Raw genomic sequence first — 27,913 nt, forward strand, 5'->3', positions numbered from 1 at the left:
TCAGGGACATGTGAGGGAGCCAGTGTATAGAAGTAGTGGCTAAAGGGAAGCAAACAGAAAAGGCTGGGAAGGCTGTCCACAAGGTTGCGGAGTGTGTTTATAGGAATTTTTCCACCATTCTTCCAAAAGCGCATTGGTGAGGTCACACGCTGATGTTGGTCGAGAAGGCCCGGCTCTCAGTCTCTGTTCTAATTCATTCCAAATGTGTTCTATCGGGTTCAGGTCAGGACTCTGTGCAGGCCAGTCAAGTTCATCCACACCAGACTCTTGTCATTCATATATTTCTGGACCTTGCTTTGTGCACTGGTGCACAGTCATGTTGAAAGAGGAAGGGGCCCGCTCCAAACTGTTCCCACAAGGTTGGGAGCATGGAATTGTCTAAAATGTTTTGGTATCCTGGAGCATTCAAAGTTCCTTTCACTGGAACTAAGGGGCCAAGCCCAACTCCTGAAAAACAACCCCGCACCATAATTCCTCCTCCACCAAATTTCACACTCGGCACAATGCAGTCCGAAATGTAGCGTTCTCCTGGCAACCTCCAAACCCAGACTCGTCCATCAGATTGCCAGATGGAGAAGCGTGATTCATCACTCCACAGAGAACTCATCTCCATTGCTTTAGTCCAGTGGCGACGTGCTTTACACCACTGCATCAGACGCTTTGCATTGGACTTGGTGATGTATGGCTTAGATGCAGCTGCTCGGCCATGGAAACTCATTCCATGAAGCTCTCTGCATACTGTACGTGGGCTAATTGGAAGGTCACATGCAGTGGAGCGCTGTAGCAACTGACTGTGCAGAAAGTCGGAGACCTCTCTCCACTATGTGTTTCAGCTTCCGCTGACCCCTCTCTGTCAGTTTACGTGGCCTACCACTTGGTGGCTGAGTTGCCGTCGTTCCCAAACTCTTCCATTTTCTTATAATAAAGCCAACAGTTGACTTTAGAATATTTAGGAACGAGGAAATTGCACGACTGGATTTGTTGCACAGGTGGCATCCTATGACAGTTCCACGCTGGAAATCACTGAGAGTGGCCCATTCTTTCACAAATGTTTGTAGAAACAGTCTCCATGCCTAAGTGTCAATGATTAGGACACCTGATTCTGATCATTTGGATGGGTGGCCAAATACTTTTGGCAATATAGTGTACTTCTACTAGATACTTTCGACTAGAAAATGACACGCTAACGTATTGCAGCCATGAGGCGTCGACTTGTTTAACATCTATAATCAACTTACTCTTTTCTGGGCAGTCACTTCCGATGACTCCTCATTTTTCTTGATGATGCGCTGTGCACAGCTTGTAGAAGCCACGATCAGCTCCTTATAGTCCTCCGATTTCTTGATCTCTTTCTCCAAATGATCCAGTGAAGTTCGGACTTCAATTTCATGATTGAGTGCGACCAAGCTTTGGCCTTTGTCCAATACCTTCTCCAGCAAAGTGCTTAAGTGATCCAAATCCGGGTTTGGTTCAGCTATTTCTGAATCGATAAGACCAATCATGTGTTTGGTAGCTTTTCGGAGTATTTTCCGCTTTAGTTTAATACTTTCCACGTCCTGGGAAAGACACATCTTTGACGAGCTTAAGTTCGACATCTTCTGCATCCTTCTGGGTTTTGGCACTGAAAGAAATGGAGTGATTGTCTACAGAAAACAGAGGATAAAGAGGAGGAGACAGGATGCTGGAGGCCACGTCCTTTGCTCTTTGTACTTGAAAGGTGTCAGACTGAACATTACATAAAGTGAACTGGTTTTTCATGTAGCAAAGGTACAAACTGAACAGCATCATAAAGCTTTGAATTTAGACTTCAAGCCTTTGTTACAGTGAATTAATTCAAAGCCTTGTGCGTATTTTTTAAAAAAACTTGTGCCTTTGTTTTTTCTACTCGTTTGAAATGTCTCTCTGCTGCCGCCTTCTTAGTTGGAAACCCAAAACGTGCTATGATAGCGACATGTAGTGAACAGCCGATGAGGGTATGAGAATCCTGAACCGCGGCTCTCGAGCCGAATGCACTTTCTAGCGCCGCCCTAGTGGCTATCTGGAGCATTGATAAAAAAGGATTGAAAATGGAAAAAGATGGGGAAAAACTTTTTTTGTTTGTTTTAGTATGTTTTTTGTTTGAGGACAAACATGACACAAACCTTCCCAATTTTTAGAAAGCCCACTGTTTAATATGTTTGTGTGTATGCTTCACTGATGACAGTATTTGGTGAACATCGTTTTGTCCTACTAATTTCGGCGGTGCTTGAACTCACCATAGTGTGGACTGCGACGCAACAGTTTGTTTACATGTAAAATCTTAGACAAACTTTAATGATCCACAAGGGAAATTGTTCCATACAGTAACTCAGTTACAAAGGATGGAAAGCGTAAGGATGGAAAGGATAATGCAGGTGTTATGTAGACTAAAAATGTACCGTGGTTGCAATATAAAATATATGTAATATTTACATATTATACATACAGTATATGATATATACTGATATGTTATATTATTATATAATATATACAATATATAACAATTACCATGTACAATAATACCGTATATGTAACAGCTGCAGCATAGAATAGAGAGTAGATCTTCTACTTCTTCTTTGTCTCATTTTGTCCACCAAACCTTTCATGCAGTGCATGAATGCACAAAGGTGCTTTGTTGATGTTATTGACTTGTTGGAGTGCTAATCAGGCATATTTGGTCAGTGCATGACTGCAAGCTAATCAATGCTAACATGCTATTAGGCTAGCTGTATGTACATATTGCATCATTATGCCTCATTTGTAGGTATATCTAAACTCATTTAATTTCCTTTACTTTTATCCTCTTTGTATATAATTTAGTTTTGTACGTCTCATTACATATTATCAGACAGTTGTTTGTGTGCCATGTTGTTCCAGACTAGGGCTGGGCGATATGGCCTTTTTTTAATATCTCGATATTTTTAGGCCATATCGCGATACACGATATATATTTCGATATTTTGCCTTAGCCTTGAATGAACACTTGATACATATACCGTATTTTGGACTATAAGTCGCAGTTTTTTTCATAGTTTGGCCGGGGGTGCGACTTATACTCAGGAGCGACTTACGTGTGAAATTATTAACACATTACGGTAAAATATCAAATAATATTATTTAGCTCATTCACGTAAGAGACTAGACGTATACGATTTCATGGGATTTAGCGATTAGGAGTGACAGATTGTTTGGTAAACGCATAGCATGTTCTATATGTTATAGTTATTTGAATGACTCTTACCATAATATGTTACGTTAACATACCAGGCACGTTCTCAGTTGGTTATTTATGCCTCATATAACGTACACTTATTCAGCCTGTTGTTCACTATTCTTTATTTATTTAAAATTGCCTTTCAAATGTCTATTCTTGGTGTTGGGTTTTACCAAATTCATTTCCCCAAAAAATGCGACTTATACTCCAGTGCGACTTATATGTTTTTTTCCTTCTTTTTTATGCATTTTCGGCCGGTGCGACTTATACTCCGGAGCGACTTATACTCGGAAAAATACGGTAATCACAGCAGTATGATGATTCTATGTGTCTACATTAAAACATTCTTCTTCATACTGCATTAATATATGCTCATTTTAAACGTTTTTGCAGAGAGGGAAATCACAACTAAGTCAATTGACCAACACTGTATTTATTAAATAGTTATTACAGTAGCACAAACATTCATGTCATTTCAAAACAGAACGTGCAAGATTGTCAGAGACATTTTAAAACAAGCTATTAGTGCACTTTTGTGCATGATGTCCTCAAGATGACAAATCAAAACACTAAATTAAAGTGCATTCTTTGTACAGAACACCACTACAATAGTTTAAAACAAATAAAGTGCACTTCTGTGCGTGATGTCACACAAGATATTTCAATAAGTGTCAAATAAAAAAAGAGCTGCATAATAGGAAATCAAATAATGTACGTCCTTCGCTATGTGGTAGGTTCCGGCGGATGTTATTTCCTTATGTCGTGGACTATTTTTTTCATACGGTGTTGATGTGGAAATGGTTGCCTCTGCATTTTGTTGGTGTGGCACCGAACGGAGATGTTGACATGCAGAGTAAGCACTCTTCATTCTCTAGCGGGTGACTTTTCAAATGATGCTATATATTAGCAGTAATGCTACTTTTTGTAGCAAAGCTTTTGCCCCACACTTGACAAATTACGGATGTCTGTTCGAGACATATTCCCACTTGAAGCCAAACCACCGCCAGACGATGGACCCCGGGCTGTTTTTCTTAGGAATGAATTCTTCCTTCATTTGTTACCAGATTCGCACCTTCTTTCTCTCGTATTACCACTCGCACCACAGCTCACTTTAGCCATGCTGCTACCTCTCTGCTCAGCGAGTGCGTATACGTATGTGACGTATGTAAGAAGGTGCGCTTGTTTAAGTCTCTGTGAGAAGGAGAGACTAGAAAGAGTGAGAAGAGCCTGTAGTGTAATGCCTGCAGCTAAAAGCAACTGCGTGAGAATGTATACTCGAATATCACGATATAGTCATTTTTTATATCGCACAGAGACAAACCCGCGATATATCGAGTATATCGATATACTGTATCGCCCAGCCTTATTCCAGATCCCAGCAAACATTGCCTACCTTGCCAAAGATTGTAATAAATCTATTTTCCTTTAACTTGGACACACACGACCTTTGGCCATTAAAGGCCTACTGAAATTATTTTATTTTATTTAAATGGGGATAGCAGATCCATTTTACGTGTCATACTTGATCCTTTCGCGATATTGCCATATTTTTGCTGAAAGGATTTAGTAGAGAACATCGACGATAAAGTTGCAACTTTTGGTCACTGATAAAAAAAGCCTTGCCTGTACCGGAAGTAGCGTGACGTCACCAGAGAAAGGACTCCTCACATTTACCCATTGTTTTCAATGCAGCTAGAGCGATTCGGACCGAGAAAGCGATGATTACCCCATTAATTTGAGTGAGGATGAAAGATTTGTGGTTGAGGAACGTTAGAGTGCAGGACTAGAATGCAGTGCAAGACATATCTTTTTTCGCTCTGACCGTAACTTAGGTACAAGCTGGCTCATTGAATTCCACACTCTCTCCTTTTTCTATTGTGGATCACGGATTTGTATTTTAAACCACCTTGGATACTATATCCTCTTGAAAATGAGAGTCGAGAACGCGAAATGGACATTCACAGTGACTTTTATCTCCACGACAATACATCGGCGAAACACTTTAGCTACGGAGCTAACGTGATAGCATCGTGCTTAACTGCATATAGAAACAAAAGAAATAAACCCCTGACTGGAAGGATAGACAGAAAATCAACAATACTATTAAACCATGGACCTGTAACTACACGGTTAATGCTTTCCAGCCTGGCGAAGGTTAACAATGCTGTTGCTAAGACGCCATTGAAGCTAACTTAGCAACCGGACCTCACAGAGCTATGCTAAAAACATTAGCTATCCACCTGTGCCAGCCAGCCCTCATCTGCTCATCAACACCCGTGCTCACCTGCGCTCCAGCGATCGACGGTGCGACAAAGGACTTCACCCGATCACAGATGCGGTCGGCGGCCCGGAGACGGAGGAAGTTAAGGTGAGTTCGCCGGCTAGCGCGTCTGCTATCCATCTCTCAGTCCTCCTGGTTGTGTTGCTGTAGTCCGCCGCTAATACACCGATCCCACCTACAACTTTCTTCTTTGCAGTCTTCATTGTTCATTAAACAAATTGCAAAAGATTCACCAACACAGATGTCTAGAATACTGTGGAATTTTGAGATGAAAACAGAGTTTTTTGTATAGGATAATGTGTCCGCATACTTCCGTTTCAACGATTGACGTCACGTGCATACGTCGTCATCATACATAGACATTTTCAACCGGAAGTTCAGCGGGAAATTTAAAATTGCACTTTATAAGTTAACCCGGCCGTATTGGCATGTGTTGCAATGTTAAGATTTCATCATTGATATATAAACTATCAGACTGCGTGGTCGGTAGTAGTGGCTTTCAGTAGGCCTTTAAAAGCCAGTCATTTCCAGGAGTAATCTCACCTTCTGAGTAGCCTCTGTTTAACTAATGTTTTCTTTATAAAAACGTGTAGAATAAATATTACATTTCAACATTTCTGTCAACGAAGATTTGCTTCAGCCTGCGACACAGTCATTTTGATAGTAGGCTATAGAGGCTTTGCAGCTGACGTCATCAGCCACGTGACATTAGCTTGGCGGCCATCTTGCCGGTCACCAGTTCACTGCCGGTCAACGACTCACACACGCTTTCTTGTTTGATCTGCTGCTATTTGAGCTTGGAAATGCCGGAAACCTGCTGTGCTGTTGGATGTAGCAATAGACGAGGCGATAAACCAAATCTTAGCTTCGGATTGCGGCGATTTGTCGTGAACGATGGAAACCTACGATGTACACAAGGATATGCAATGAACACTTCATATCAGGTATGTAAACAAACTATTCACCCCTGATTTGTTTCACAAAATGTGAATTAATACAATATGGGATGATACAAATATGATTGTTGAAAATGCTGGGTGCATTTTTAGAAAGGCAGCAAGAGCAGCAAGGCAGGGAATGGGATGATTTCTTCAGTTCACCCGCCTCTGTCTGTGTGATGCTAGGTACCGTTTTTATTTTTTCATGATGCCTCATCTGATTGGCTTGAAAACTTTATCAATGTAAATGTTGAGCTTCATATTGGAATTGAACAATTAATTATCATGAGTGAATGCATTAGGAAATTTCAAAAAAAATTATGATGGACCTTGTGAAACAATTTTTTTCTAATGAAGCATTTTTGAACAAGAGGCTTTTTGTTACTTCATTTGGCACAAGGTAAAATCTACATTGGTAACGTTTTCAAGCCATTGGCACAAGGTTAAAATTTTTATTGGTAAAGTTTTCAAGCCAATCAGATGAGGCATCATGAAAAAGTAAGAAAAAAATAAAAACGGTAGCAACTTAAACAGACAGGTATCTGAATGATTTCACTCTATTCAGTTTTTTAATATGTCAAGTTATGAAATGCCATTACAAAACAAATTGAACTGGGTATATCCCCATCAACAACGTGCTTAATTATTTATGGCCGTCATTATGAATAATGTGATTGTTTAATTGTTTCAGGTGCAAAAAGCGAAGATCCACTATCCCCAGACTATGTGCCAAGTATATTTGAGCATACCCAGTCACCTCACAAACGAAAACTCAAATGTTCAATGAAGATCTTTGAGAGAAGACAAAATGTCAAGCAGCGTAAGAGAGACCGCGAGAGGGCATTGGCAGCAGCACTTGTCAATATTTCCCAGTCTGTCCCTTGTGAAAATGATCAATTACCCGCTGGTGAAGATGTGGTGCACGCTGAGATTGGAAAAGAAGGCAGCTTAATCCACTAGATGTTGAGGGCACCAGAGGATTAGCTGCTGTCCGTATCCATGTAGAGAGAGTTATTGGACTCGCAAGACAAAAGTATACCATGATGGAAAATATCATACCCATCTCTTTATTGTCATCTGATGACAGTGGTTTCACAACATTAGATAAAATTGTACAAGTGTCATGCGCACTTACAAATTTATCCGACCCAATTGTACCATTTGAGTAATGATGTTGCATCCATATTATTTCTGTAATAAATACCAGGAAATAATCTTACAGAAACAACTTTTTCTGTTTTACTTCCAACTTCTTACAGTTATGGCAAAACCATCGTTGTGGGACTCGTTTTATGCCAAGACATTTCATGTGGAATGCTTTGATGCTGCAGTTCTCAGATTTACAAAGCAACATATCCTCAGTGGGAGGGTTACGGCAGTAGCAAACAAACTCTTCCGAAGCGGATGCAGTTGTAGCAACAGATTGTTCTACCGTGTACACTTTAGCTAATAGCTCTGGCATAATACAACGGAGATAGAAACCAATCCAGCCATGCAGGTACAGTGGCAGCACAGGATCTGACCATTTTTCGCTATTGCTACCCAAGGTCTGAGGGGAGGATCATTCATCCGTTGAGAGTGTTTTACCTGAAACAGATAATATGACATACCTTATATTATTATCAGTCCCTAATTTGGATATAATATACAAGTCTAGACCTCTTACTGTCCATTTATGCATATTTTACCTGGCATTTGGTAAAGGTTCTCATGAATCATTCATTAAATTAGCCTGAAAATTTAAACCTGGTTCATTTTGAGCAAGAAACCAAAATGAATTATCAAGCCTTGAATTCTAAAAATTATTTTTGTAGAAACTGTTTCATAAGCTCTATACTGAGTAGTTGGAAATTATGTAATGTTGTTTTATTGTAGGAATTAATTTCTCAGATTTCAATATGAAGCTCCTGGAAAGAGTTTTTTACAAAGCAATTTTTGATAGAATTTTTTTATAATATTGTTTGGTCACATCCTTAAACTAAATACTATACATTTTCAGGCTAATCTTTTATTACAAAAAGCCTCCTGTTCAAAAATGCTTAATTAAAAAACTGTTTCACAAAGTTTATAGTAGTTTTTTGAAATTATGTAATGCATAGAGAAAAATTGGAGAATTTCAATATGAAGTTTGTGAAACAGTTTTTTAATTAAAAGCATTTTTGAACAGGACGCCTTTTGTAATAAAAAAAAGCTTAACAATGTGAGTTTTCATTAGAATCACTTTAGTAGTTTTTTCACAATCACACTGCCACGCGGATTTGTAAACAGACAGTAGGCTCTTCTGTGTGTGCTTTTTCCTTACCTTGGTCATGAGAAGAAATCCATTCTTGTTTGGAATCTGCCATATCAGCCCATCATGCACAAAACCTGCTGTAAAATACTTGTAGGCATCCAGACTCTTGTATGCCTTAAGGTCCTTTCCAGTGTACGGAGATGGTGAATCGACGAGGTAAAAGGTACGGATCCGTTGTGCCAACAAGGTTCAACTTCTCTCGGTAACGTTTCTTGGACTCTTCAGCCAAATGCACAACTTCATTGGATAGCAAATCAGCCATAATTCGGATGAAATCGGTGAAAATGTAGCGCAGAAATCAAACTGAATCTGTACGAACACGTAGGAACGAGCTGACCGGTTGACCGGCAAGATGGCGGCGTAACACAAAGTCACGTGATAAAACCACGTGACTGCAAAGCCTCTATTATAGCTAATATAGACACTTACGTCATGTGTTGTCTTCATTATAACACTTATATACGGCTTTTCATTTTTTGCGGCTCCAGACAGATTTTTGTTTTGTATTTCTGGTCCAATATGGCTCTTTCAACGTTTTGGGTTGCCGTCGTAAGGCAGGGGTGTCAAATTTGCTGTCATTGAGGGCCACATCACAGTCATGGCTACCTTGTATGTCTGAATATCGATGTATGATCGTCCCATTATCTTGGTACACAATTGACTATGCATTTGATTCAAAGGCGTCATGGGCGGGACTGGCCATGCCTGCCCTTCCCGCCTGGGCTGGAAGCTGTTTGGGTTGTTTTTTTTACACCGAAGCAGGTAAAAATAAAATGACAACTTATCACACAATTAACTGGCATGTTAGTTAACGTATACAGTAAATACGAGAAGAAAGTGTTGACAGAAACGAAGTCTGACCATTTTTAATTTTGTGTTGTTGATGGGTGGGACAAGTTCAAAATACATCCAATCTTGTGTTGTCCCGATACTAATATTTTGGTACCGGTACCAAAATGTATTTCGATACTTTTCGGTACTTTTCTAAATAAAGCGCACCACAAAAATGTGCAGTATTGGCTTTATTTTAACCAAAAAAATGCACTTTGTGACTTCAATAATAAATATGGCTGTGCCATGTTGGCATTTTTTTCCATAACTTGAGTTGATTTATTTTGGAAAACCTTGTTACATTGTTTAATGCATCCAGCGGGGCATCACAACAAAATTAGGCATAATAATGTGTTAATTCCACGACTGTATATATCGGTATCGGTTGATATCGGAATCGGTAATAAGAGTTGGACAATATCAGAATATCGGCAAAAAAGCCATTATCGGACATCTCTAGTTGAAACTGGAACTGGAAGAAAGCTTTAAGTCATTTTTGGTAAGCACCAAACTCAGTCTCATCTTTGGTAAGCACCAAACTCAGTCTTATACCTTACCTTAGCTACTCAATGGCCAAGTGGTTAGAGCAGGGGTCCCCAAACTACGGTCCGCGAGCCGGATCCGGCCCCCCAGCATCCAAAATCCGGCCCACGGGAAGTCCCAAGTTAAAACATTTTTAATTTAAAAAATAAATAAATTTTTAATCGTTTTTAAAAAAAAATGTTTTATATTTTTTAATCTTTCATTTCTAATCCATTTTCTACCGCTTGTTACTCTCGGTGTCTCCTAGCCGCTCAGGCAAATCATATTGTCTAAAAATTAATTTTCCCATCGATAACGTGACAATGTTAGATGTTGATGAACATCAATGTTAATTGATGTTAAATGACAAAACGGATTAACTCGCTGGAATATGAAGACAATGTATATATATATATATATATATATATATATATATATATATATATATATATATATATATATATATATATATATATATACACACACTACCGTTCAAAAGTTTGGGGTCACATTGAAATGTCCTTATTTTTGAAGGAAAAGCACTGTACTTTTCAATGAAGATAACTTTAAACTAGAAATACACTCTATACATTGCTAATGTGGTAAATGACTATTCTAGCTGCAAATGTCTGGTTTTTGGTGCAATATCTACATAGGTGTATAGAGGCCCATTTCCAGCAACTATCACTCCAGTGTTCTAATGGTACAATGTGTTTGCTCATTGGCTCAGAAGGCTAACTGATGATTAGAAAACCCTTGTGCAAACATGTTCACACATCTGAAAACAGTTTAGCTCGTTACAGAAGCTACAAAACTGACCTTCCTTTGAGCAGATTGAGTTTCTGGAGCATCACATTTGTGGGGTCAATTAAACGCTCAAAATGGCCAGAAAAAGAGAACTTTCATCTGAAACTCGACAGTCTATTCTTGTTCTTAGAAATGAAGACTATTCCACAAAATTGTTTGGGTACCCCAAACTTTTGAACGGTAGTGTAAATATATATATATATATATATATATATATATATATATATATATATATATATATATATATATATATATATATATATATATATATATGTACAGTCCGGCCCCCGGCCAAATTTTTTTAACCCAATGCGGCCCCCGAGTCAAAAAGTTTGGGGACCCCTGGGTTAGAGTGTCCGCTCTGAGATCAGTAGGTTGTGAGTTAAAACCCCGGCCGAGTCATACCAAAGACTATAAAAATGGGACCCATTACCTCCCTGCTTGGCACTCAGCATCAAGGGTTGGAATTGGGGGTTAAATCACCAAAAATGATTCCCGGGCGCGGCCACCGCTGCTGCACACTGCTCCCCTCACCTCCCAAAGGGATGGGTCAAATGCAGAGGACACATTTCACCACACCTCGTGTGTGTGTGTGACAATCATTGGTACTTTAACATTTTTTTCAGTCATGGAGCACCATATTTAAAGTTAAAGTTAAACTTTATGACTGAAATGTTCCACATTTCATATCCTTATTGGAGTTCCGTACAATTCTAATCAGTCATTTGTAAAATCAGTCATCCTGTAGAAATGTTTTAAGACTCACCTCTCCAGCCGAGGTCTTCTTCTCTCCGCCCTGACACCTACAGGTCAGGAGAGGTGGCGGGGTGATTATTATTATTAGCGTGTCATCATTTCTGGTGATAATCATACTCTTTTTTTTTTTTTTTCACATCTAAAACAAGTGAGAGAAATCAGTCACCATTATGCCAACTATTTGAGTTGGTTTGCTCGCCGGGTTTTTGTTGATCCAAATTGGGAGCAGCTGGTTCATTAATTGAATGGAACTGTTAGCTGTAAGCTAATTAGCTGGAGCTAATTGTTACTTCCAGCAGTTGTAAAAACTTACTTTCTTGGAGAAGCTTCTGTATGTCCATGTTGGAGGCTCGTTCATCTTGTAGGCTTGTTCTTTTAATGTCGCTGCCCTCTGCCTGGCTCTACCTTCCCAAGGTAAACACTGAAAACATGGACTGGATAGAGGCACTCAATGGCTGGGTTGCAATCACGTGACCCAGAGGGACATCCGGGCACTTCTGGGCGCTACTGCCTACTGGCGCTGACGAGACGCGGGGCCGCCATCTTGGAGTGGTGATCCGCTCCACTCAGTGCACTTCATTTGGCAGGAGCAATGAACTGTCAGCGCATTTAATTTATTTTACCTCACTGAATACCACTGATTTTCACACGTTTTTTTGTCATACGTGTAGCTATGATAAAGGACACATGTTTTGGCGTGTTTTATTATTCATAGTTTGCTTAACAGTAATAGAATATTCTTATATGCTATAAGTGACCAGACGTCCGAGATCAAAACTGGGAATATAATCCCAGAGAAGGGGGGAAAAAAAACGATCAGCTATTTTTAAATTGAAGAAACAATATGATGAGGTTATATATACATGCATATATCCTACATAAACAATGTATGAATACATTAAATATCTATATATTTTAGGGACCTATAGACTGTATCTCTGTTGCTGCAGCAGCAGAGAGTTTATTCTGTCTTGACACTTTGTATTGATATTTTGTATTACATTCTTCCCTTAAATGATCATGTTTACAGGGATTGTTTTATATGTATTTTTTATGTATGTCGCTTTGGATAAAAGCGTCTGCCAAATACTTAAACATAAACATATATAAACTTATTTCTTATTTCAACTTTATGTTATTCAAGTATGACATTTTTAAATGTAATTAATTTCATGTGTTGGGTTTCAGGTGGTTGGGGGGATGGGTTTGGGGAATATTTTTTTGGTTTTAGATATTGGATATTTCTCATTGCCGAGAGCTCAAACCACGCGTATACGTTTTTGTGTGTCTGTATGCGGAGTAAAACTCTGGAACAAACTGGACTTACAACACAAGCAATGCCAAACTATTAACCGATTTCAACTATTATACAAACATGGGGTCTGGTTCAAATATAGAGATGAGGGTCTTTAATTTAACCTGCTGTTGTATTCTGTTTCAAAGTGTTAACATGTGCTCAATGTTTCCTTACCATTATTGCTATGTTGTCTATTACCATTGTTGCTATGTTGTCTATTACAATTGTTGGTATTTTGTCTATCACCATTGATGGTATTTTGTCTATTACCATTATTGCTATGTTGTCTATTACCATTGTTGGTATTTTGTCTATTACAATTGTTGGTATTTTGTCTATCACCATTGTTGGTATTTTGTCCATTACCATTGTTGGTATATTGTCTATTAACATTGTTGGTATTTTGTCTATTACCACTATTGCTATGTTGTCTATTACCATTGTTGGTATTTTGTCTATTACAATTGTTGGTATATTGTCTATTACCATTGTTGGTATTTTGTCTATCACCATTGTTGGTATTTTGTCTATCACCATTGTTGGTATTTTGTCTATTACCATTGTTGGTATTTTGTCTATTACCATTGTTGGTATTTTGTCTATCACCATTGTTGGTATTTTGTCTATTACCATTGTTGGTATTTTGTCTATTACCATCGTTGGTATTTTGTCTATTACCATTGTTGGTATATTGTCTATTACCATTGTTGGTATATTGTCTATTACCATTGTTGGTATATTGTCTTTAACCATTGTTGGTATTTTGTCTATTACCATTGTTGGTATTTTGTCTATTACCATTGTTGGTATATTGTCTATTACCATTGTTGGCATATTGTCTATCACCATTGTTGGTATTTTGTCTATTACCATTGTTGGTATATTGTCTATTACCATTGTTGGTATTTTGTCTATTACCATTATTGCTATGTTGTCTATTACCATTGTTGGTATTTTGTCTATTATCATTGTTGGTATTTTGTCTATCACCATTGTTGGTATTTTGTCTATTACCATTGTTGGTATTTTGTCTATTACCATTGTTGGTATTTTGTCTATCACCATTGTTGGTATTTTGTCTATTACCATTGTTGGTATTTTGTCTATTACCATCGTTGGTATTTTGTCTATTACCATTGTTGGTATATTGTCTATTACCATTGTTGGTATATTGTCTATTACCATTGTTGGTATATTGTCTTTAACCATTGTTGGTATTTTGTCTATTACCATTGTTGGTATTTTGTCTATTACCATTGTTGGTATATTGTCTATTACCATTGTTGGCATATTGTCTATCACCATTGTTGGTATTTTGTCTATTACCATTGTTGGTATATTGTCTATTACCATTGTTGGTATTTTGTCTATTACCATTATTGCTATGTTGTCTATTACCATTGTTGGTATTTTGTCTATTATCATTGTTGGTATTTTGTCTATTACAATTGTTGGTATTTTGTCTATCACCATTGTTGGTATTTTGTCTATTACCATTGTTGGTATTTTGTCCATTACCATTGTTGGTATATTGTCTATTAACATTGTTGGTATTTTGTCTATTACCATTGTTGGTATATTGTCTATTAACATTGTTGGTATTTTGTCTATTACCATTTCTGTTTTTTTGTTTACCATTGTTGGTATTTTGTCTATTACCATTGTTGGTATTTTGTCTATTACCATTGATGGAATGTTCATTCTTCCTACATTGTTGATACAAATTATTGTTACAGTGTAATAATTATTGTTACCTGTGGTAATGCCACCATGATACAACATTTGTATTATAATCCTTGAACAAAGTAACAGTGAAACTCAATGTATTAATCACTGAATAGAGAACTGGGGGTGGGATTAAATAAATTATCTTCTTCCCACTCCCATTCAGGCAAAACTGGACCATCATACTCACATACTGTACTTTACCTTTTGCATTATATTAATTTAATTTGTGTCGTTTCCTGCACACACGAATGACGTACAGTACAGGCCAAAAGTTTGGACGCACTTTCTCATCACAACACAACTGATGGTCCCAACCCTATTGATAAAGCCAGAAATTCCACTAATCAACCCTGATAAGGCACACCTGTGAAGTGAAAACCATTTCAGGTGACTACCTCTTGAAGCTCATCCAGAGAATGCCAAGAGTGTGCAAAGCAGTAATCAGAGCAAAGGGTGGCTATTTTGAAGAAACTAGAATGTAAAACATGTTTTCAGTTATTTCACCTTTTTTTTGTTAAGTACATAACTCCACATGTGTTCATTCATAGTTTTGATGCCTTCAGTGACAATCTACAATGTAAATAGTCATGAAAATAAAAAAAACGCATTAAATGAGAAGGTGTGTCCAAACTTTTGGCCTTTGAAATAATTTTAATTGGGTGTAATTTAGATTTTTTTTTAATAGTGAATGTACATTTGTATAATATCCATAAAGTTCAGTGACCATGTCGTTGACATTTTGAATTAGTTATTTGTATTTTTTTTTTTTTTGCACCATGACTAGGGAAGGCTGTTTGCATTGGGTCATATAAGTAAATGTAGCATTAGGGTTTCATTGGAGACATAATTAGAGGCCACATGAGTTCATTCATAGTTTTGATGCATTCAGTGACAATGTACAATATAAATAGTCATGAAAATAAAGAAAACTCATTGAATGAGAAGGTGTGTCCAAACTTTTGGCCTCTACTGTATCTCGCCCAAAGATGACGTAAAAGTCGCAATCGGGTTGCATTTATTTTTAGACTGAAGTTCCATTCGAAAAAGATCAGATTCCAATCGGATTCTGACTACCTCCCGATGTGGTCGGAATCTGATGTGAAAAAAACGGACTTTGGAGCGTTTAGACTAGGGTTGTACCATATAGTGGTACTGGTATAGCATCGTATTACTAATGAATCAAAAACGGTACTATACTCTGTTTGAAAAGTACCGGTTCCCGGGCATGACGGCGCGTCGTCACGTCATGACATTGCTGAGGAGCATGTTCGGCAGCACACAATCACAGAGTACTTACAAGCAGACACAGTGTGTAGACAGAAAAGGGAGAACGGACGCATTTTGGCTTAAAAAGTAAAGATAAAAGTGAAGTTATAACACTGAAACGCCCTCAGGAAGAGGTGCTTTAAAACATGGCTAGCTAGCTAGCGGCGAACGTCCATCCCCAGTCTGCAGTGTTTTAGCAACTTCTAAATCACTAATTCTTGTCTCCATGGCGACAAATAAAGTACGTTTCCTACAAGTATCATCCCTGCAGGACGAGGAATAGCTAAACATGCTTCACTACACACCGTAGCTCACCGGCGTCACAATGTAGACAAACGCCACGGGTGGATCTACACCTGACATCCACTGTAATGATACCAAGTACAGGAGCGTATCTAGTCGATACTACTATGATATTTTTTATCGTCACAAAATCTTTTTTCCTTTTAAAAAAAATCATATTATGTTTATTAACTCAGGAAATACGTCCCTGACTTTGAATATGACCAATGTATGTTAATGAACAGGTAGGTAGTATTTCCTGCTTGGCATTGCTGCCTGTCGCACCTCCTCCAGTGCCCACGGGTCAGCTGCAGGGTCATCAGCCAGGAACCACCATTCACCAACGTTTCACTCCTTTAATCCTGGAACGTCTCCTGGTGGCGGAGCAGTGACAGGGACGTCTCCCTGTCACCCCCTGCAGCTGATAGCTGTTACCCCCTGCGGCTGTTATCGGGGTTAGTTGTTCTTTCCCCAGCTCCTGTCCTTCCTCCTCAGCCAGAGCCAAAAGCTGCCTTTCTCGGCCTCCTCTGACAGATCTTTTATGGCCTTTCTCAGCTTTCTTCCAGTCACTCCTACGTCCCTCAAAAGGCGTGTGGTTGACAGCCCCACGTAGCCTCGGCAGCCAACTTCTACTGGGTAGATGGTTGTCTTCCAGCCAGCCTCCCGGCACTCAGCAGCCAGCTCCGAGTACTTGGCCTTCTTGCGCTCAAAGGCGGCCACGATCCCCTCCTCCGATGGTACGGTCAGCTCAATAAGGTGCACCACTCTTGCCTTGCTGGACCACACTACAATATCCGGGCGGAGAGATGTAGTGGTGATCTCCGTGGGGAACCGGAGCTGCCTATTGAGGTCAACCCTCATGTCCCACTCCTGGTCTGGGGAAAAGGGCCTTGCTGCTGTCTCTCTTGGCCTGATGTATCTTTGGCCCCCCCCTTCCGTGACAAAGCTGGTATGGTTCTCTGCTGGTGGTGATTCTTTGCTGCCCTGTCGACACCCCTCCAGCACCTCCGCTAGTTTCCTCAGGACCTGGTCGTGGCGCCATCTATAGCGCCCCTGAGAGAGTGCGGTCTTGCAGCCCGACAAGATGTGCTGGAGGCTTGCGTTGGGAGCATTGCAGAGTGAGCAGCATTCCTCGTTCCCGAACCATTGGTGAAGGTTACGAGGACAGGGAAGCGTGTCGTAGGTTGAACGAATAAGGAAGCTGATCCTTGCCTGTGGAATCTTCCACAGGTCGGACCAGCTGATGTTCCGGTTGACCACTCCCTCCCAGGTTGTCCACCTTCCTTGTCGGCCCTGCGACACGGCCTTGATCTTATAGCGCTCTTCCTCCATCCTCGTCACCTCCGCCACCACCATCTCCTTCCTCTCCTTGCGGTTGGCCTTAGACCAGAACCGAGGCGCTTCTCCCCATCCTAGCCCTGCTCTTCCTGCCTGGACTCTGCCCATGAGCTCTTGGTGATGCAGCCTACTGACAGCTCGGTCAACCTCAGTTTGGGCTTTCCACTTTCGGCCAGTGGGAACCTTGGCATTGGCGTTCCTTACTGACTGGTCAGTGGACTCTCTTAGTTCGAGGACCAGCCTGGACTTCTCCTGCATATAGCCCAGACTGATAGACTGCAGTGGCAGCTGCAGTGCGTTCTTCCCAAAGAGGCCCGTTTCTGAAAGGCACCGTGGTAGTCCCAGCCACTTTCTGATGAATGAGTTGGCTTTTCCATCCATCTTACTCACGGCAGATGAGGGGATCTCGCTCATTTTCAGAGGCCACATCACCCTCCTGTAGAGTATGAACTGGTAGCACCAGACCTTGTACTTTCCAGGGAGTTGGCTCTGGTCGATCCTTGCCAGGCCGTCCGTGAGTTGTTTCATGACAGTCCTCCCCATCTGTTTATCGGACAGCTCTGCAGTGTACTGCCTCCCCAGGCTTTTGATGGGTTGCTCAGACAGGAGGGGGATTTTCTCTCCCCCGACGACAAAGATGGTGTTGTCGTTTCTGACTCCCCTTCTGAGTGACAGGCTACGGGATTTGGAGGGTTTGATCTTCATTCTGGCCCATGATGTCAACTCATCCACCCTTTTCAGCAGTCGAGATGTACATGCTGCTGTCTGAAGGAGGCTGGTGACATCGTCCATATAGCTCCTCAATGGGGGTAACCTCTGACCAGATGGTGTTTTGATTCCTCCAACCATTTGCCTTGCTCCGATGAGGATTATCTCAAAGGCTGCCACGAACAAGATTGGAGAAATGGCACACCCCATTGCAATTCCCACTTCTAGATGCTGCCACCCGGTGGTGAAGTCCTGGAGGGCAAAGCACATCTGCAGATCGCTGAAGTAAAGCGCTACCAGGTTCTTGATGCAGGGTGGCATGTGGAAGAACTCCAAGGCGTAGTTGATCAGCTGGTGTGGGACCGATCCGTACGCGTTGGCGAGATCGAGCCAGATGACATGCAGGTCGGTCTTCTCCCGCTTGGCCTTCTGGATCTGGTCCCAGATCATCGTAGAGTGCTCTACGCATCCTGGGAAACCTGGAACTCCTGCTTTCTGGCAGTTGGTGTCGATGTAGCAATTCTCTAGCAGGTAGGTGGTCATCCTTCTGGCCAGCACTGAGAAGAAGATTTTTCCTTCTACGTTCAGCAGGGCGATGTTTCTGAATTGGCCGATATTTTTGGAGTTTTCTTCCTTCGGGATGAATACCGCTACAGCCCTTTGCCACTCCGCTGGAATTAGTTGCTTTTTCCAGGCAGTTCTCATTAGATACCAGAGCAGTTCAAGTACCTTGGGGCAGTTCTTATAGAGCTTGTAGGGAACTCCATTGGGGCCTGGTGCTGATGAGGACCTTGCCTTCTTCACGGTTTGCCTAACTTCGCTGAGCTTGGGGGGCATGATGTTAAATTCAGCTGTCGGTGGCGCAGGCCGGGGAACGTACCCTGGTGTTCCTAATGGGACGTTTCTTAGCGGATCACTGTACTGCCTTTTGACGTGCTGTTCCATTTGCTCCCTGGTGGTTTCGAGCTTCCCGGACTTTTTCTCCTCCAGCAGTTGTCTGGCGTGCTTGAAGGGATCCTTGAAGAAGCTGGCTCGCTCTTTCTGCTTCCGTTTGCTACGCTTGCGGATGCGTTCAGCTCTGCGGAGCCTGGATAGCCTTTGCCTGACCTCCTCCCACAGGACTTTCAGACCTTCTCTCTCTGGCTGGGTTGCCTTCCTCCAGTTCTTGCGGAGTTGTCGGCGTCTTCGCACAAGCTCGGCGATCTCCTTTTCCCTCCTCCCCATTTCCCTTGGGGCAGTCCTCTGCTTGGAGATAATTTCACCAAACCTGTCTTTACAGGTCTGGTATATAATGTCCCCAAACAGGTTAAGCTTAGCTTCGGCACCTCCATGCAACCTTTCCTCCAGGATCTTGGTCAGGTCTGTATCCAAAGTACGCCATGCCTCTGCTTCATTTGCCTTTGGCCATTTGAGCTTGTTCCTTCTTGCTGGTTTCTTGGTCTCTGCTTGTGGCTCTGTTCTGTGTGAGATGGTAGAGATTGGGTCTTGGTGCTCACGTGGGGGCTCAGCCTCCACCGAGGGGCTTTCTTCCTCTGTGCCATCTGTGCTTTCAGCAACATTGGGTCCGTTAGCACTGTGGTTTTCTACCTGGCTTCTGGTCCCTCTTGTCTCACCCGCTGCCGCGGTGCAAGGTTGCTGTTGGCCTCTCTGACCACACTTTGCTTTCCCCTGGTGGATTCACAGTCCCCTGTACGTGGTCACCTTTTCCCATCCGCAAGCACACTTTCGGAGGATCTTCTCCTCATTAACTGGAGTTCTGATGTTCTCGTTATCCGTTTCCGTTGCCATCGTCGTTACCGTGTGGTCCGTCATGTTAGGCCCATCTTTCATCCCGCCTCTCGGAGGGCCTGCGGGTTGTTTTTTCCTTGATTTCTTCGTAGTTAAGGTGGGTGTCCCTCTTGCGAGAGACCAGTGGGTTGGGTAACTAGCCGTCCACTCCCGGTACGGTCTTTCCCTGCTGCCATCCAGTCTTTCCTGGCTGTCCTCCAGTCTTCCCTGGACTCCAACTGCCCTGTTCACAGTAGTCACTGGGGTTTCCAGAACTTCAGTTAATGAACAGGTAGGTAGTATTTCCTGCTTGGCATTGCTGCCTGTCGCACCTCCTCCAGTGCCCACGGGTCAGCTGCAGGGTCATCAGCCAGGAACCACCATTCACCAACGTTTCACTCCTTTAATCCTGGAACGTCTCCTGGTGGCGGAGCAGTGACAGGGACGTCTCCCTGTCACCCCCTGCAGCTGATAGCTGTTACCCCCTGCGGCTGTTATCGGGGTTAGTTGTTCTTTCCCCAGCTCCTGTCCTTCCTCCTCAGCCAGAGCCAAAAGCTGCCTTTCTCGGCCTCCTCTGCCAGATCTTTTATGGCCTTTCTCAGCTTTCTTCCAGTCACTCCTACGTCCCTCAAAAGGCGTGTGGTTGACAGCCCCACGTAGCCTCGGCAGCCAACTTCTACTGGGTAGATGGTGATGTATGATCCTGTAACGACTCGGTATCGGATCAATACCTACATTTGTGGTATCATCCAAAACTAATGTAAAGCATCCAAACAACAGAAGAATAAGTGATTATTACATTTTAACAGAAGTGTAGATAGAACATGTTGAAACGGAAACAAACAGATATTAACAGTAAATGAACAAGTGGATTAATAATCAATTTTTACAGCTTGTCCCTCATAATTTTGATAAAAAAGAATGATAAATGACACAATATGTTACTGCATACTGTCATGTCTGTGTTAATCATGTTTTTGTTTTGCTTGGGTTTTGGGCTCTTTTTTTAGTTCCTGGTTGCACTTCCTTGTTTGGTTTGGTTTCCATGGTCACCCATTAGTTTTCACCTGTCTTGTCACGCACCTGTTTCGAGTCACGCACCTGTTTTCACTGATCACGTCACTATTTAAATCTGTCTGTTTCTGTTGTTCGTCCTGGCGTCCTCACACTATTTCAGCACTCTGCTTCATGTCATAGTTCTTTGCCAAGTAAGTTTTGTTAATTTATGCCACAGTGAGTGTTTTTGTTTAATTGTTCATAGTTTCTGCATTTATGCAAGTTTTGTGTTTATTACCAAGTTTTGTATTTCCGCCTTTGTGCGCGCCTTTTGTTTTCCTAGTCAAGTTTTTTACCTCCACTGTGAGCGCCTTTTGTTTATTCCTTTTTTTATTTGTTAAAATTAAATCATGTATTTAAATTCACGTCTTGCACGCGCCAATTTTCCTTTGCCTTCCGGAGGAACACAACCCAAGAATCAAGTCCTGACACATACGTCAGCAGACTAATTGGGAGCCTTTGTTTGTTTACTTACTACTGAAAGACAAGTTGTCTTGTATGTAATTTAAGGACAAACGTGTTCTTCAATTGCAATAAGAAACATATGTTTAATGTACCGTAAGATTTTTTGTTAAAATAAAGCCAATAATGCAATTTTTTTGTGGTCCGCCTTATTTAGAAAAGTACCGAAAAGTATCGAAATACATTTTGGTACCGGTACTAAAATATTGGTATCAAGACAACCCTAGTTTAGACTGGCAACATTTTTTTTAATTTGTGTCACTTGAGTGCCAAAAAAATCTGATTTGGTGTGCAGTATAAACGGGACCATAAGGTGTGGAACAAATTTCTCCTTATCGCGGAAGAAACCATCTTAATTTCGTTGTGATGTGAACACCCCGAAAGGGGGGAATGTGGTGTAATTTCTGCGGAACAAGACTCTTTTGTTTGTTTCAACCAGCTTTGTAACCTGTTCTTTCGTCATTGGATATGTCGTCTTTATTAAGCTCAAATCAATAACTCATCTACAGTCTGCGTATAAATGACCACGCACTAACAGCTGGGCATGAATCAAAAGGACACACCATTGAAATGAGTGTTTCAGTGCAGGCAGACGTGCAGGCAGGAGCCACGGTTGTCTTCCGTCGTCACCTTTAAGGTTTTCGGTTTGCGCAGAACTCTCAGGACGCGTTGGCTCTGGGCCACGTCGGCCGGGAGTTCGTTATTCTGTAACGCACGCGGGAGAGCGGATGAAGAATAGTTGTTACGTGCCCCCGAGCTCTGTTTTGCACTCTACCTTGTTAGCGAGCGTGGGGTCGGCGTTGGCGCGGAGCAGAAGCTGCACGCTTTGAAGATTCCCGCCCAGGGCAGCGGCATGGAGAGCTGTGGAGCCATTCTGGGGACAGAAGTGGATAACACACAAATGCTACGATTAACACCGCTTATAACGTAACTGCTGAGAACGTGGTTTATTAGGGCTAAGTCAAAAAACAGGTATTAACCTCTGTGGCTGTAAGTAACCTCTTGATGTAGTTTTTTTTTTTTAAACTCCACAAAATGGCATTATCTGCCTCAGAAGTACATTACCGTATTTTTTGGACTATAAGTCCCTTTGAGTATAAGTCGCACCGGCCGAAAATGCATAATAAAGAAGGAAAAAAACATATATAAGTCGCATTTTTTGGGGAAATATATTTGATAAAACCCAACACCAAGAATAGACATTTGAAAGGCAATTTAAAACAAATAAAGAATAGTGAACAACAGGCTGAATAAGTGTACGTTATATGACTCATAAATAACCAACTGAGAACGTGCCTGGAATGTTAACGTAACATATTATGGTAAGAGTCATTCAAATAACTATAACATATAGAACATGCTATACGTTTACCAAACAATCTGTCACTCCTAATCGCTAAATCCCATGAAATCTTATACGTCTAGTCTCTTACGTGAATTAACTAAATAATATTATTTCATATTTTACGGTAATGTGTTCATAATTTCACGCATAAGTCGCTCCTGAGTATAAGTCGCACCCCCGGCCAAACTATGAAAAAAACTGCGACTTATAGTCCGAAAAATACGGTGCTCACTTTCTATTATTAGGTTACCAAAAAAAACCACTTAAAAAATATTTTTAACTAGAATTATAGTAAATAATTGTGTGCTAAAAACCAAAAACAAAGTTTCACAGTGCATCCGGAAAGTATTTACAGATTTACTTTTTCCACATTTTGTTATGTTACAGCCTTAATCCAAAATGGAATAAATTCTTTTTTTTCCTTAAAATTCTACACACAATACCCCGTAATGAGAATGTTTCTTTTAATTTTTTCAAATTTACTGAAAATAAATAACAAAAATATCACAAGTACCGTATTTTTCGGAGTACAAGTCGCTCCGCAGTATAAGTCGCACCGGCCGAAAATGCATAATAAAGAAGGGAAAAAAACATATATAAGTCGCACTGGAGTATAAGTCGCATTTTTTGGGGAAATGTATTTGATAAAACCCAACACCAAGAATAGACATTTGAAAGGCAATTTAAAATAAATAAAGAATAGTGAACAACAGGCTGAATAAGTGTACGTTATATGAGGCATAAATAACCAACTGAGAACGTGCCTGGTATGTTAACGTAACATATTATGGTAAGAGTCATTCAAATAACTATAACATATAGAACATGCTATACGTTTACCAAACAATCTGTCACTCCTAATCGCTAAATCCGAGGAAATCTTATACGTCTAGTCTATAACGTGAATTAACTAAATAATATTATTTGATATTTTACGGTAATGTGTTAATAATTTCACGCATAAGTCGCTCCTGAGTATAAGTCGCACCCCCGGCCAAATTATGAAAAAAACTGCGACTTATAGTCCGAAAATTACGGTGCTCACTTTCTATTATTAGGTTACCAAAAAAAAACACTTAAAAAATATTTTTAACTAGAATTATAGTAAATAATTGTGTGCTAAAAACCAAAAACAAAGTTTTACAGTGCATCCGGAAAGTATTTACAGATTTACTTTTTCCACATTTTGTTATGTTACAGCCTTATTCCAAAATGGAATACATTCTTTTTTTCCCTTAAAATTCTACACACAACACCCCATAATGAGAATGTTTTTTTTTTATTTTTTCAAATTTACTGAAAATAAATAACAAAAATATCACAAGTACTGTATTTTACGGAGTATAAGTCGCTCCGGAGTATAAGTCGCACCGGCCGAAAATGCATAATAAAGAAGGAAAAAAACATATATACGTAAGTCGCACTGGAGTATAAGTCGCATTTTTGGGGAAATGTATTTGATAAAACCCAACACCAAGAATAGACATTTGAAAGGCAATTTAAAACAAATAAAGAATAGTGAACAACAGGCTGAATAAGTGTACGTTATATGAGGCATAAATAACCAGGTGAGAACGTGCCTGGTATGTTAACGTAACATATTATGGTAAGAGTCATTCAAATAACTATAACATATAGAACATGTTTACCAAACAATCTGTCACTCCTAATCGCTAAATCCCATGAAATCTTATACGTCTAGTCTCTTACGTGAATGAGCTAAATAATATTATTTGATATTTTACGGTAATGTGTTAATAATTTCACACATAAGTCGCTCCTGAGTATAAGTCGCACCCCCGGCCAAACTATGAAAAAAACTGCGACTAATAGTCCGAAAAATACGGTGCTCACTTTCTATTATTAGGTTACCAAAAAAAAACACTTAAAAAATATTTTTAGCTAGAATTATAGTAAATAATTGTGTGCTAAAAACCAAAAACAAAGTTTTACAGTGCATCCGGAAAGTATTTACAGATTTACTTTTCCCACATTTTGTTATGTTACAGCCTTAATCCAAAATGGAATAAATTCTTTTTTTTCCTTAAAATTCTACACACAATACCCCGTAATGAGAATGTTTCTTTTAATTTTTTCAAATTTACTGAAAATAAATAACAAAAATATCACAAGTACTGTATTTTTCGGAGTACAAGTCGCTCCGCAGTATAAGTCGCACCGGCCGAAAATGCATAATAAAGAAGGGAAAAAAACATATATAAGTCGCACTGGAGTATAAGTCGCATTTTTGGGGAAATGTATTTGATAAAACCCAACACCAAGAATAGACATTTGAAAGGCAATTTAAAATAAATAAAGAATAGTGAACAACAGGCTGAATAAGTGCACGTTATATGAGGCATAAATAACCAACTGAGAACGTGCCTGGTATGTTAACATAACATATTATGGTAAGAGTCATTCAAATAACTATAACATATACAACATGCTATACGTTTACCAAACAATCTGTCACTCCTAATCGCTAAATCCGAGGAAATCTTATACGTCTAGTCTATAACGTGAATTAACTAAATAATATTATTTCATATTTTACGGTAATGTGTTAATAATTTCACGCATAAGTCGCTCCTGAGTATAAGTCGCACCCCCGGCCAAACTATGAAAAAAACTGCGACTTATAGTCCGAAAAATACGGTGCTCACTTTCTATTATTAGGTTACCAAAAAAAACCACTTAAAAATATTTTTAACTAGAATTATAGTAAATAATTGTGTGCCAAAAACCAAAAACAAAGTTTTACAGTGCATCCGGAAAGTATTTACAGATGTACTTTTTCCACATTTTGTTATGTTACAGCCTTATTCCATAATGGTATACATTCTTTTTTTTCCTTAAAATTCTACACACAATACCCCGTAATGAGAATGTTTCTTTTAATTTTTTCAAATTTACTGAAAATAAATAACAAAAATATCACAAGTACCGTATTTTTCGGACTATAAGTCGCTCCGCAGTATAAGTCGCACCGGCCGAAAATGCATAATAAAGAAGGGAAAAAAACATATATAAGTCGCACTGGAGTATAAGTCGCATTTTTGGGGAAATGTATTTGATAAAACCCAACACCAAGAATAGACATTTGAAAGGCAATTTAAAATAAATAAAGAATAGTGAACAACAGGCTGAATAAGTGCACGTTATATGAGGCATAAATAACCAACTGAGAACGTGCCTGGTATGTTAACATAACATATTATGGTAAGAGTCATTCAAATAACTATAACATATACAACATGCTATACGTTTACCAAACAATCTGTCACTCCTAATCGCTAAATCCGAGGAAATCTTATACGTCTAGTCTATAACGTGAATTAACTAAATAATATTATTTCATATTTTACGGTAATGTGTTAATAATTTCACGCATAAGTCGCTCCTGAGTATAAGTCGCACCCCCGGCCAAACTATGAAAAAAACTGCGACTTATAGTCCGAAAAATACGGTGCTCACTTTCTATTATTAGGTTACCAAAAAAAACCACTTAAAAATATTTTTAACTAGAATTATAGTAAATAATTGTGTGCCAAAAACCAAAAACAAAGTTTTACAGTGCATCCGGAAAGTATTTACAGATGTACTTTTTCCACATTTTGTTATGTTACAGCCTTATTCCATAATGGTATACATTCTTTTTTTTCCTTAAAATTCTACACACAATACCCCGTAATGAGAATGTTTCTTTTAATTTTTTCAAATTTACTGAAAATAAATAACAAAAATATCACAAGTACCGTATTTTTCGGAGTACAAGTCGCTCCGCAGTATAAGTCGCACCGGCCGAAAATGCATAATAAAGAAGGGAAAAAAACATATATAAGTCGCACTGGAGTATAAGTCGCATTTTTGGGGAAATGTATTTGATAAAACCCAACACCAAGAATAGACATTTGAAAGGCAATTTAAAATAAATAAAGAATAGTGAACAACAGGCTGAATAAGTGTACGTTATATGAGGCATAAATAACCAACTGAGAACGTGCCTGGAATGTTAACGTAACATATTATGGTAAGAGTCATTCAAATAACTATAACATATAGAACATGCTATACGTTTACCAAACAATCTGTCACTCCTAATCGCTAAATCCGAGGAAATCTTATACGTCTAGTCTCTTACGTGAATGAGCTAAATAATATTATTTCATATTTTACGGTAATGTGTTAATAATTTCACGCATAAGTCGCTCCTGAGTATAAGTCGCACCCCCGGCCAAACTATGAAAAAAACTGCGACTTATAGTCCGAAAAATACGGTGCTCACTTTCTATTATTAGGTTACCAAAAAAAAACACTTAAAAATATTTTTAACTAGAATTATTGTAAATAATTGTGTGCCAAAAACCAAAAACAAAGTTTTACAGTGCATCCGGAAAGTATTTACAGATGTACTTTTTCCACATTTTGTTATGTTACAGCCTTAATCCAAAATGGAATAAATTCTTTTTTTTCCTTAAAATTCTACACACAATACCCCGTAATGAGAATGTTTCTTTTAATTTTTTCAAATTTACTGAAAATAAATAACAAAAATATCACAAGTACCGTATTTTTCGGAGTACAAGTCGCTCCGCAGTATAAGTCGCACCGGCCGAAAATGCATAATAAAGAAGGGAAAAAAACATATATAAGTCGCACTGGAGTATAAGTCGCATTTTTGGGGAAATGTATTTGATAAAACCCAACACCAAGAATAGACATTTGAAAGGCAATTTAAAATAAATAAAGAATAGTGAACAACAGGCTGAATAAGTGTACGTTATATGAGGCATAAATAACCAGGTGAGAACGTGCCTGGTATGTTAACGTAACATATTATGGTAAGAGTCATTCAAATAACTATAACATATAGAACATGCTATACGTTTACCAAACAATCTGTCACTCCTAATCGCTAAATCCCATGAAATCTTATACATCTAGTCTCTTACGTGAATTAACTAAATAATATTATTTCATATTTTACGGTAATGTGTTAAT

General features: G+C 39.5%; 2 protein-coding genes across 7 annotated transcripts in view; both read right to left on the reverse strand.

Annotated features, from left to right (window-relative positions):
• The window catches only part of LOC133644773 (vacuolar protein sorting-associated protein 4B-like), a 37,671-nt gene extending 25,557 nt beyond the window's left edge, over positions 1-12,114 (reverse strand). Inside the window, exons 1-3 of one of the 3 annotated variants that reach the window (XM_062039509.1) lie at positions 11,974-12,076; positions 11,827-11,889; positions 11,671-11,707 (exon numbers count right to left, since the gene is read on the reverse strand). Coding sequence is in view for 1 of the 3 variants with exons in the window: in XM_062039507.1 (XP_061895491.1) it covers positions 1,239-1,604 (366 nt within the window). In the remaining 2 variants the exon portion in view is untranslated. Of the gene's footprint in view, positions 1-1,238; positions 1,651-11,670; positions 11,708-11,826; positions 11,890-11,973 lie in introns of those variants that run through there. The other 2 variants (XM_062039508.1, XM_062039507.1) reach the window with 2 other exon arrangements.
• An 8,631-nt stretch (positions 12,115-20,745) lies between these two features.
• ankrd29 (ankyrin repeat domain 29) overlaps positions 20,746-27,913 on the reverse strand; it is a 134,077-nt gene continuing 126,909 nt past the window's right edge. For all 4 annotated transcript variants that reach the window (XM_062038765.1, XM_062038766.1, XM_062038767.1 and 1 more), the window contains 2 exons: positions 22,340-22,438; positions 20,746-22,269 (listed from right to left, as the gene is read on the reverse strand). In XM_062038765.1, coding sequence (XP_061894749.1) covers positions 22,144-22,269; positions 22,340-22,438 — 225 coding nt within the window. In that variant the 3' untranslated portion in view covers positions 20,746-22,143. The remainder of the gene's footprint in view (positions 22,270-22,339; positions 22,439-27,913) is intronic.

Source organism: Entelurus aequoreus, linkage group LG27 (genome assembly GCF_033978785.1).
Source record: "Entelurus aequoreus isolate RoL-2023_Sb linkage group LG27, RoL_Eaeq_v1.1, whole genome shotgun sequence".
Lineage (NCBI taxonomy): Eukaryota > Metazoa > Chordata > Actinopteri > Syngnathiformes > Syngnathidae > Entelurus > Entelurus aequoreus.